At 45.3% G+C, this 12,683-nt stretch overlaps 2 protein-coding genes across 2 annotated transcripts in view; one reads left to right on the top strand and one right to left on the bottom strand.

Moving 5' to 3' along the window:
- The window catches only part of T265_07253 (hypothetical protein), a gene marked incomplete at both ends in the record, with an annotated part of 96,808 nt that overhangs the window by 64,776 nt on the left and 19,349 nt on the right, over positions 1-12,683 (top strand). Inside the window, 5 exons of the mRNA XM_009172727.1 lie at positions 1,113-2,307; positions 6,368-6,531; positions 8,471-8,682; positions 9,555-9,827; positions 11,318-12,164. Of these exons, the coding sequence (XP_009170991.1) occupies positions 1,113-2,307; positions 6,368-6,531; positions 8,471-8,682; positions 9,555-9,827; positions 11,318-12,164 (2,691 nt within the window). The remainder of the gene's footprint in view (positions 1-1,112; positions 2,308-6,367; positions 6,532-8,470; positions 8,683-9,554; positions 9,828-11,317; positions 12,165-12,683) is intronic.
- Positions 1,788-2,745, bottom strand: T265_14243 (hypothetical protein; the record flags this gene model as incomplete). Its single annotated transcript, XM_009172735.1, has 2 exons — positions 1,788-1,972; positions 2,670-2,745. Coding segments are annotated over 2 exons (261 nt in total), but the record flags the coding sequence as incomplete, so codon positions are not given.

Raw genomic sequence — 12,683 nt, 5'->3', positions numbered from 1 at the left:
GACAAGTCCTAATATCCCACCCCCTTCAATAAACACTAAAAGTACAAATTCCATGTCCTCTTTTTTCTAGTCTTTTTTGCGTGGCGGCGGTTAACTTCTTGGCTGGGCTTATCTGGAAATGATCCGGCAAGTTCATATCAGACTTGGGGTTTTTTGTGACTTTTTGCGCAATACCACAATGGCACATTCCTCCATCGCGTGCAATCACCATGATGGGGATCAGTCCCAGTCAATGAACTGGTTGGTGTAAAGGAACCTGCTCACAAAGTTGCTGAAAACTCTTCGACAGCCTTGTGAGTAGTTTCCTTGATGAAAATATACTGCAATATTTCGAATATCGTGCCGACTGAATCATGAGGCGGTCCGTGTGCAGCACATTCAATTGGAGGACGTCATAAACAAGAGACTTAATGGAGTCTCCCGTGAAAACCAAACTGATTTGCAAATGAGTGTATTTCTCAAAAACTGGTTGGCATATTATAAGAACAGTAGTAGATCATACAGTTTGTGCACAAGACACCGTTTAAACAAACAAATTCGGTTTCTTCAAAAATTAGTTCCCTCATGACTAGACACAAGGAGAAAAAAGTTTATGTTTGGATTTTACCCTTTGCTGGCGGTTCATACAACTCGCCCACTTACTCTTGGTATCTGATTCCAACCTACGTCACCTAGACGAGTTGCTAAGGTGATCGTCGGTGACTTGAACAGTTTTGTGAAATACATTCACTTGCATACTGATTTGGTTTTTACGGAAGACGCAACTGAATCCCTCGTTTGCAATGTTCCTCTTTAACTGAATGTGCTGCACCGGCCAGCTGGTACGATACGCCAGTACCATAGTATATCGTGTTAACGTAATGCACTACTCATGAGGTTGCCGATCAGGGATTTTCGGCGACCTTATGAGTAGTATGTTACGTATGAACAGTTCAGTTTGGGGAATATATGGACATGGCGTTCGTTCAATTCACACATTTGTCAAGGCTAATCCTTCAAGACTTCTTCATACATTTGGCATTGTTCACTTCCAGTCCTTTCTGCCTGGGTTACAAAATACACTGATTAATCCCTCACCAGTTAGATTATTTGTTAAACTTCTTTCTTTGTAGGAGGTCCACCACGCAATCCAGTATATTTAGACTCTGACACGGACTCTGATGAAGTTTCCAGACAACGTAAAGAACCCGATGCGGTATCCAGACCACAAGATTCCCAAGATATTTTGAGGGAACCGTTGTCAACGACGGCGTCTACAATGGAAACAATCGAGGCACCTGCTGGCGGTCAAGAAGTTGAGTTGTCCGTGGATGTGCCAGAACCGGGACATGTCCAACCAGCCATATCACCAAGGTCACCCTCACCGTCGTTGCCGCTGTCATTTGTACCATGCGACGGTGCGGATGATGAGACAGACGTATCACTGGGGTCTCAAGCAAGTCTGCTTAATTCACCGGATTCGGCTTCCTACTGTTCCACATGTGATCGAGTTGACAGTTACGGTAGCCTCAGTCCGTCTTCGTCCCATTCCTGTTGTCATTCGCGCCATCGTAGACGATATCATTCATCCTGTCACGGACATCGTCGTCGTCGTCATCATCATCATGGACATGGTCATCACGATCACTATCATTCTCATCGCTACTACCACCGAAACTACACATGCCTATGTCATTCCTGTGTGTCACACCATCACCGGCGGCATTTGTCAGACCAACGAAATGCATACCGTGAATCGCGACACCATTCGGTTAAACCCTACCGTGCGTCACATCGGGTAGGCTCCTCACCTCGCAGACACCAAAGGTCTTCCAGTGACAGGCGACACGGCTATGGGACTTCGTCCAGCGAACCGAGTGAACTGTCTTGGACCAATAGTCTTTCGGAATCGTCTGCGCAGGACGAGATTCCTGGAGATCATTGGATTGAAGATGCGCTGACGCTTGAAAGACGATCGATGATCGTTGAGGAGCTACTTATGAAAGAACAGAAACTTCGGGCACAAATAGCAAAACATCGGGCATTGGCATACGAATTGAAGCAGACGAGAGAACAAACACAAAAATTATTGGGTGCTGAACCTAGACGACAGGCCGGTAGATTTGGACGAAAGAGCGAGGTGGCGAATCATTCAAAGGAGAAAGGCATGGATGATTCTGTGCGGTCCACAAGCAAGAAAGAACTTGCAAGTGAAGCGTCTTCACACAAAGGTTCAACAGCAGTAAGTCGCCAAAAGGAAGGTGTTCCAACGAAAGAGGATAAACATTTGGATGACGGTCGTCCAGACGGAAAACACGGAGTGAAAAAGTAAGCTGAACTGGTCAGAACTGAAGACTTTGTTGTAAACAGAATACCCTGTGCAATCTTGTCACAGATACTATCCATTATACCTCCTCTACCTATTGCAATTCGTAGTGTACCCCTGTTCTAACCAGTTTGTGACACATTCAACCGACATTTTTCTTAGTTGTTCAATTTATACTATACGTAAACTATGAAAACTGTGCCAAAAATGAAGAAAAAACATCATTAAGTCGCAATTATCTTCCTCAGTCACAGAGGTCGACCGTGGAGGAACACAACATAGGGTCACGTGACGTGAATCAGCTGATTGAACAGAAGTGGTGTTCAAGTAGAACATAAGGTTGACGGAAACTCGGGGAGCCTACCTGATGAACCCGAAGTGGAAGGGTGCAACCGGTCGTGGGCTGTCGAAGAGTTTTCAGCAACCTTGTGAGTAGTTTCCTTTAAGAAGTGGTGCTACTTCATGTCTAGTTACAGGCTGATAACACCATTGATTATCTGCTATTCAGAGGGTAGAATGTCAACCACTAAACAAAAAGTTACGAAGCCCAACCCTGTCTCTAGACTTATGGGCACAGACGGATTTCATTTGTGAGTTAATGACCCACTGATATTTCACACCGCGCGACTTTTTGATGGTTTATTCAGGCTCTCTTTCAGAACTTGAAATGAGACGCACATCACTGCTGTCACATGACCAAGCCGAGGCTCTGTTTTAGAGAATTTTAAAAAAGAATTTTAAAAAGTACATGAACTCATTTCGAAACCACCTCAAATCTTATCCTTCTATAGTCAAGCGTTTAGGTTTGAACAGTTTCCCGGTGCTATCGTCATAGAACGAGCCCCTAAACATCTGTTCTAGCAACAGCAACGGAGATGTTACTGGATTCGTTTGAAATATTCTCAATAGTGACAATCGTGCTTTTTTGAGGAAACTATCTATTGAGCCGAGTTTCTGCTCGATGTAGCGTCCCTGTATAGCATATGAGCTGGTAATCTGTGTTAAACACAACATACCCAACGCGATTTGTCACCTCCATACATGAATCAAGGTACTTCAAAGGATGAATTAGACCTCACCCGGCGCCAATTTCATATGGTCGCTTCCCACATGTGCGAGTGCGGTCACGCGAAGTACATGTTCTGCACGTGCCGCCCCCTCCCAACAAGTTACTTTCGTTTTCCACAACACTAAATGGAAAACCAGGTCTCTATGTACTTTTCCTGCCCGCAACACAATCTTCAAGGGTTACAGTACAAATTCGACCTATAGATCATCTCTGAGTTATTTAATTCTCCTGGACAATCGATCAATATTATAAGAGATTAAGTGTACAGCGCTCGGTATTCGCACAATGAAATCGAATTTTCGAAAGCTACCACGTGTCCATTGAGTTCGGAGTACGAGTCCAGCCTTGCGAGCCCAATCTAGGGTATCAGCGATGCTAGGAAAGCATTCCATTAGACTTTTTTCGCCAGAGGTATGATTGCTTCAGTGGACAATAAAATTCGATGAGCAGCAAAGATATGAACGTAGATTGGAATATTTTTTTGGTTTGAGCACATAGGCGACCAAATGCAATGTTTTGGCGTAAGAAAGTTTCATTCCACTCGCAAAGCTTTTGCAGCTAAGAGGTTTGTGCGGATAATGGGCACCGAGTGTACTCGATACGCACCAATGAGGTAAGATAAGAGGTTATCCGAGAAATACCCATTCGTATGTGCTTTAACGGCTTTCGGTTCTGCGTATTTTCAGTAGCCAGACTTAATTGTGATAGATCGCGTCACAGACCCGCTAATCGACCACTGAATGGCTAATGAACGCACAGACGGTGATCGATGGTTCACATGTAACCAACAGTTTGCTAGCCCGGACAGGACAAGTAGGCCAGGATCAGGCAGCGCGTGTAGGTGGGGAAATATTTTATCCACTGGAACCGAGTTGTCAGTTGTTGTACCCATTCTAACATGTTTTAGGATCAAGTATCCCGTTTGCCAAAGCTTTAGTTATTCTGGCTGTCTAGGAATGGACGTGTTCAAAGCTGTGAACTTATTCGTGCTGGACCAGTGAGGGGTTGTAACTGCTCACGGTGTTGCGCGACACGTCAGTGGATTTTTCACACATTGTACGCTGTAGCACCCCGACTATTTTCAGGCATAGATTATATTTCAATTCTAATGTCTGCCTGTTGGTCTCGATACGCTCGCTCACAGTTGATTCGAGAGACAGTTTCGACAAACCGGGTGGGATTCAGGTTGTGACGGCGCTGAGGGAGGAATCTGATGCGTTTTTGTTTGCGAACAACTGCCACTCTGTCATAATATTTATGTCGATCTGCGGCTATATAACGATTAGTTCGAAATTACTCTACCTCTTATGTGGTTTGTGTCAAGCAAGGAATATTCAGAAGGATTTCAGCGGAATATTCGCCGGGCATCGCTCCTGACTGTGTCCCACCACGTTCGACTGTGAGAAGAGTGTCTGCTCGGGGGCGACCCCAAAATCACTCTGGGGATGAATGCGATCTTTTCGGCAACGGCCGTTTGACACTCAGAATCCCAGAGATGAGACTATTTTTCAGTGTTTTTTAGTGCGTTTACTCGACAACAATACGCCTCTGTTGACATAAAAGGTTACCATAAAGAAAACATACGGTTACCGCAAGCTTACGTACCACTAAATAGTGAGAAACCGGGAAGGTTCTCACCGGAAGCGGGGTAACTGAATCATGACTGAACTTTATTTTGTGTTTCTGTGCAAGCAAAACGCGAAAGAGTAGAGGGAATAGGTCTATCGTTGACCTACAGCGCGCACTCCAAGGAGTCCACTTAGACTTTTAAAACTAAATGCATTGTCAGTGACCAGTGAGGGGACTAGTCATGAGAATTCCGCCAAGGAAAACTCAAAAGTTATGGGTTTCGGGGACTCAGTCAAGACCAGTCTAACCGAAACTTGTCACGTCATGGGAATCCGTTCTCGACGTTTACTTGACTACAATTCATACCAGGAACCTGGTTTCCATCAGATTTGGAGCTTTTCAGAAATGGTTGACCAACAACGAAGCTGAACAGTGAAATTGTAACCCTTGCTTCTCAAGATTGTGTCTCGGAAGCCCAACATATGAGAGAATGAACCCAATGGTCGACCGAAAAAGATCAACCGATATCCTACGTTTCTGGGCCAACAATTCAGGCTATGAAACCAGTGTTTTGCTCACATGTGCTGATGACCATCCAAGCGAATAAGTCGGGTGACCGTGGCATGCAATTCATCTCTTTTGGAAAAGAGCGAAATGATTTGAGATACACTACAAGTTGTTTGAACCAGATGTTCTTTGAACCAGAGGTAGCTCGTTGGTTAAGGTACCGACTTACTTGCTGGGAGACCAGTTGCAACTTTCTTGGCTTCAGCAACCTGGCGATGTCTCAGCCTCATTCGTGTTTTTCGGCCAGTATGACAGCTGTGCACCAAAAAATTTACAGCTCACTGACTGTTATTTTTCCGTTGCTGGTTTTCGGCTAAGATAGTAAGACCTGAAGTCGTTGGTAGTTCGCTTGGGGGTGAGGCCAACATGGAACATTAAAACGCTTCGTATCATCGCATTCGCAAGCCTTCGGACAGCACGCTTCACTGAGGTCAACAGCTCAAACAAAATTATATTACCAACTAACTTCTGTTAACTTAATTGAGTTGTCAGCCATTTTTCCATAGTCCTTGCTCTCCCACTCGTCCCTCTTAAGTATCGGTTTGCTGTCCATCCTCCGCATTTACTTGTTACTCTACACCACTAGCAGCAGTACTCGAGGGTTGTCGATTCCAGCAATCCTCTTTCTTTCTTTCCCTTGTCTTACTGCGGCGGTCTACTGAGAACTTTCGTGACTGAACTTGTGCACCGCTGTTTATCGATAGGGTAAATCGCCGGCAGTCGGCCGGTCTTACATAACGCAATAAGTGGCTTATACAACCGTGTGTAAGAATCAACCCCAAGTGCGCGTGTGCGTGTGTGTGGGTGTGGGTGGATCTGATTCTCTTCTGCATGCTCGTATTTTCTTCGCTCTTCAGAGATGAAAGAACTGGAACAAGGCAGTCACACGCAGTGCGGCCAGCTCGGCACTATCGCCACCTGCATCCCAACCGAAGGCATCCTGGCTCAAAATCATCTTCAAGGTCTCCACGTGACAGATCTACTGACCTAAGGGACAGTTTTTTGGAAAACCAAGCAGCAGGTATGGCATTGCAGCTGGGTAAATTTTTAGAGCGTTTCGAAAAACTACATACTGAGCCCTTCCACATTTTCCTCCGGGTTTTATTTCTTTTCAGAGTACTTAAAAAGCAATTTTTTGTCATCGTTCACAGACGGCTGTGGATGAATAGTGAATTTGTGAATGTGGGAAATGAATTTTTTCCTTCATCCCACATTTAATATCTTGTCTTTCCGAGCTAACTTACAATTCCGTTCACTGGATTTAATGCCAGACTCTAATGGCTCACCAAGATTGCTTGTTGTCGCCTTCGCTAGAGTATCCATCCGGGGATGAACTAAACTTTTCAATGAAGTATCAATAAGCTCAGTAAGCGCTAAAGATGATGTGGAAATGTGTGTGAAGGATGCATTCTGTGCACTTCTCAGCTGCTCTTTGTTTTCGTAAATTAGAAACGAACAACAGTCATCGATGCGGTTTCGGCTAGAATCACCGATCACCCGCTTCGTACGGGTGCTCAACTGACTGAGCTAAAACGGACGTTCGCTCACCGCTACACCAGATGCCTGACTAACTGCAGCACTGCCTGATTTAGTAAAATCTGGCCTGCCAGCACTGCTAGTTTGCCTTTTGAAAGACTCACTCAGTGAGTCATTCTTAGGTACCAGAGTGTAGATACCCCAGAGGCTTTCGGGTAACTTGTTGTACAGAAGAAGGGGACTTGATAGATCTCGGAATAGGAAATCAGAGTCATACCTGGAGACAAATTCAAACCGCCAGTAGGCAGGAGGTCGTCTGTTTGAGTCCGTCCCCAGGTTCATGGTACACGCCTCTGGACTTCTGTCTCGAGATCCGTCGGACCTTCGCCCAAATTCCAATAATTTATTGAGGGATTAGAAGAACGGCAAGTGAAGCGGTTAGAACCTTAACATTTTCGGCCCTCAAGGAGAGAAAAACTGCTCGGAAGCCTTAAATCTTTATGGGAAAGACAATAGAGCTTTGTTGAACAATAGTTCCCTGACTCTTACTAGCGTTTCTCTAGCAAGTACTCGGGCACTTCATAAATTGTCCCTCAGTTACCCAACGCATACGTTTTAGTTCATTCGCGCACATCCACACTCACTCTGTTGGTAATGTGTTGGAATATCTCCAGCTCGGGTGCATTAATTGGCAATTGATCAGGTGGCTGTTGCAGAAGGCAGGAAATACAAACCACAACGCAACACAGATTGTGATCGGACCAACCAGAATTCAAGTGCGACGATTATCAATGGCCAATCAGGATACAGTGCAGGAAGCTGCTCTTTGTAAACTATATAAACGCTAGCAGGAAGAGAGGGACTATCCACCCAACAGCACACTGATGATGTCTCCTCGAATGGTGACAAAAAGTTTGCAATTCAACTGTCAAGCTAGGCGAACAGTTTGCGATTCAACTGTCAAGCTAGGCGAACCGATCAACAACCACGTGACACTCACTCTGTATTTTCGTGGTAAGCGAAGGATGCAGAAAGACAAAACATCTGGCATCACTCGTTACGACGCTGTCATTCTACATGCCGCTCTGAAGAAAAATTGGCTGACAACCACAGATTTTTCAAACTTGTCAGTTGTCAATTTGCTTGTTCCGAAGAACTTTGACATAATCGAAAACTAGATTTTGTATTCAAGTTATTTTTGTTTACATATTCTCCTTCTGGTCCAAACAGGAACGTTCTCTTATTCCTCACCAGAGCGGGGATGCGCTGGACTTGAGTTCTGAGCTCATCAGCGGTGCATGTGGACTTTTAAATACGGCACAATAGTTTCACTGTTTGTCGTAAAGGGACGGATATCCGGGGGAAAATATTTTGGAGCATTCAGTCACTGTTCCGCTCCCAGCCATGTATTCATTCCACAGCATTACCCTTTCTCAATCTCTTCTACGAATTGTTGTTTTGTTTTATCTATCGATAAGATTTAGCCAATTACCAATTCGCTTTCCTTGTAGCGGTGCAAGATGACTTTGTCATTGAGAACACAGCGGCTCTGGCTGATGGTGATGGAGAGTTCGACTCACCTGAGAAGCCAAGCGTGGATCTGAAGGACGAAACACAGACTAAAGTTGTCGAGGATGGGAAGGGGGAATCGGCAGAGGAACGACAACCTACGCAGATGACCCTGGCCACCATGGAAGTATGCATCATTCATTATGAAGCGATGATATCACGTGACGTGGCTTAGCATTTTAGCATTCTTGATATCTGATTTCCGGTATGTGATCTCGCGGTCCCGCTTTCTGATAGCGCAATTTTAGCGATTCGATGTGGATATCACCTCTGTTTCCGGGTGCGTCCACCCAAGCTTTATTACGAATAAACTCCGATCTGTGCGCTTACTAGGGTATGCAAACGGATTGAGTTTTCTAGTGGAATTGAACAGTCGTCAGACCGGCTGATGCATGCACTTCGTGCATCCTACCGAAGTTTTACTGATCGATTTTTGTTGGAGAAAGCACAGTGTGCTGATTTAACCTCCAGGACAGTTGTACTCAAATAAAGTTAGCTATACAGTAGGGTTGTACTCTGCGTCCACCTGATGAGCCCCAAGAAGAGCGAAACCGGTGGTGGGCTGTCGAAGGGTTTTCAGCAACCTTTATGAAATGAGTTGTAGTCTCTTTTAAGAAGGTTTTCCTCAGCGAACGTGACACGTGATTGTCCAGCCAGCTATGACAGCACTGCATTCAATTCAGATTAGTGTTTGGGACCATTTGTTAGCTAACTGCATGTTTGCAACGACGCAAGGCTAACAAATGGAATAGCTTGATGAAATCCACCACTTTTCGGATAATGTCGGAATTGGCCTTTTTTGTGAATGAAGTGAATTTGGACGGTCCTATCACCTCCGTTTTGAAGCTCAGTTGAACTGACTTTTTATTCACCGTCGTTTGATCGTTGTTGGTTTGCTGTCTCAATTATGATTTCGAATAGTTGTACGAGTCTAGCTGATTCGGCCATTTGCGCTTCGTTCACTAACGCCTTGCCCCATGATGATCCTACTCTGTTTAGCTCGAGGATATTGAAGAAAACACTGTATACCCATCGGACATTGAACTACAAACGACTTCATTTGTGCAATCGGTCGAACCCCAACAGGCATGCATGTTGAGCACGGGCACTATCACTTCAGTAGAAGTTACCGAGCCCCCGCAGCCACCACCCACTGCGCCACCCCTTGCAGCTTGTATCAGTTCGACGGTGGATACTTCCCCCTCAGATTTTGTCACGACATCGGGTGAACAGGTGGCGCAAGCGATGGAGACAGCTGGGGAGTCAATTGAGGTGTGTGTCTGTCTTTATTCTGTCGTTTTTCACTGAGAAAATTAACTCTGAGTAGTAGGCTGATAACTACAGTGGATTGGAGCATAGAACCAAGTTCTATGTAATTTACATATAATTTATGTCTCCTACGAAAAACGTGTATGACCGCCTTTCCTAACAGCATGACGTCTTTTACGAGTAACCGAAGCTAATCTGTCGACCGCGCCAGATCAGATTCTCCATCAATCAGTCGTTTCCAGCCTCTCCATTGAATGTTTTAGAAGTCTCAGCAGATCACTTTTTCCAAACTAAACCTTCGCCATCGATCAAGAACTATTCGCCTTGCCCCAAGCCACAACGCTTGTAGAAGTGGTTAGAAATTTGTTCTACGCAGAGAAACCTAAGAACTGTGATGCTTCCCTTGGACGATCCTCGTTAGTCCTGGGGAGACCTGGATTCTGTCTGTCAAATTCCGAATCAGTGAAACCACTATCACCAGAATATTCTGGAGCTTCCGCGCGACACATCTCTCAGATCAACCCCTGGTCCACCGGTTTTGTGGAATAGATCCTCAAAAGAACTTGTGTCTGCAGTTTGCAACGTTGCCTCATTTTAGACCGTCATATGATCACACAGTAAATCGTTCAACTGTAGCACCCTCCTCCTCATCATCATCATCATCGACAGCATGACATCAGTGTTCAACACCGATGCTTCACTGCCGGATGTCTAGCCATGGGGAGTTCCGATGCTAAGCGTGGCTCTATCGGTTACCTGTGACACGTAACAGTGGTTCCGAAAACAAGGTAGACTTTCAGGTATACCACAGTCGATTGAATTGCGCAAAAACTCCTGTGAACCTGTACATAATTCGCCCACTGTAGTTTCCAAAAGGTTCCGACCACTTTCTCGGCTCTACTATGTAGTCAAACACACAGGTAATTCATTCTCGAAGACTGTTGCTTAAAATTACCATGATTTACTTGAAAGCCTTATTGTTAAGAAAAGAGTAAAGCAGGAGAGGGAAGGGGCTTAGTGCTAACTTACCATGATCATTCCGAGGTGCCTACACCTCCAAACACTCACTCAGGCGATCTGGATAGAACCTCCCACTAAGGGACTGGACCTTACCGGGGTGTGACGGTTAGCGCACCCCAACGATCCATTGAGCTATACTGGGGACTGTCCCCGCGACACTCACAGAGTCTCTCATATTAGGTTGGTCAATGCTTAGAAGTCTGACAAATACAGTCTCCTGGCCCTCCAGGTTGGGGGTTGGAACATGTGGCGACTTGTTCCGTAGAAATGGTATTGCATTTGCATTTCCCGCCAAGCCGCTGCCTCGCGGTTCGGTTTTTGAGCCAATCAAGTTTCTTGCCTTATTTCGCCTGTGGAGTTCCTATTTGTTGATTTACACGTTGTACTTTTTCGCACCTTTTACTAACACGTTTGTTCTCGTGGACTTTCTTCCAATTGGGAGCACTTATTCCCCATCACTTTGTTTTATCCAGACCAAACCAAAGCCACAATTATCTTCCATAAACCAACTCAGCGACCTTGACGCTAGTGCGGACCAGACAGACGCTGATAGTGAATACGACGGTACTCATGTGATCAACATGCTCTCGGAGATTATTGAGAATTCACTGAGCGAAATGCGACTAACAGACTCTCAGGATCAACACACAACTGATGGGTCAACGCAAGCCTCGTCTGTCTGTGATGACCTTCATACTTCCGAAGCTAGTATGGAAACAGTCAAGGCTGCGCACTCACCCACCCGGCTAGGGTCACCTTCGAATTCGTCGACCTCTGCCAGTGAGGGTAGTGAAGATATCGAACCGTTTCCCCCACCACCTCCAGAATCACTGGTGGATCTCTATTTGGCACATGATGGAACATTGACTCACACGCATCACTTATTCGCTGGAGCGTTGGATGAAGTAATCGAAGAGGAATGTGCGGCTGAAGAACCCGAGTCCGATGTATGTGGCACAACCGTCCAATCTGACGCAGATTCAACTCTTGTCGAACGAACAACTGATGAGGAAAAGCAAGATTCAAGTTCTCCCGAACCCAAAGTTGGGGAAAACCTGACTGATGGCGAACTTACAATTCAGGTTGAAGTGAATGCCGAAGCAGCAAATGAGCAAGCCAGTATAGAATTAGAAATCAGTGCGAACGAAGCAGAGCAACAAGGCTCGGCTCTCGATTCAGCGCAAGCACCCGGAGATGTGGCCCCTGAGGATGTTCAAATGAACAAAGACATAAACAGAGACACTGTTATGCCAGAGAATTCAGCACATCAATCAGAAGACGTTGATAATGGTACAAGAGAAGAGGCTGAACTACCCTCAGGTGAGACGCGTTATAGATTGTACACATTACACAGTAAGCTCCCTTCGATAGCTAATTTATTGGTATACCCTGATTAAGGAAGAACTGATGACCAGGGGACAAAGAGAATGATAACCCCCAGGTTAAATACAAAGCCCAATCATTTAGTTGTCCGTTTTCGTGAATCCGCTTTCTAACGCTCCTGTAAGTGGAATCGGATCTTTTCCAAATAAACCCCGCCAATAATGCAAAGGGTCTATTTGTAAGCCCCACCACTTTTCCCAGCTCTAATTTAATGTACGCACACAACCTCGTCCTATTTTTGATGAAAGCAATTCCTTATCCTCATATACGCTCATTTTGTGCAAACATTTCCCCCCTTCGGACGTAAAAGCTCATCATCATCATCACTGTCAGCTGTAATAACCGCGTACTCGTCGTACAGCGGTTGTAGCTGCCGCAGTTTCGTTCACCGATGATTTGGGGGGAGGGGTAGGTAGCTGCGCATTGCAGGCGGGAGCTGATAAATTGGTGCATAAA

Source organism: Opisthorchis viverrini (assembly GCF_000715545.1).
Source record: "Opisthorchis viverrini unplaced genomic scaffold opera_v5_166, whole genome shotgun sequence".
NCBI lineage: Eukaryota > Metazoa > Platyhelminthes > Trematoda > Opisthorchiida > Opisthorchiidae > Opisthorchis > Opisthorchis viverrini.
Note: the sequence above shows the minus strand (reverse complement) of the source record. Positions and strands in the feature narration are given on the sequence as shown.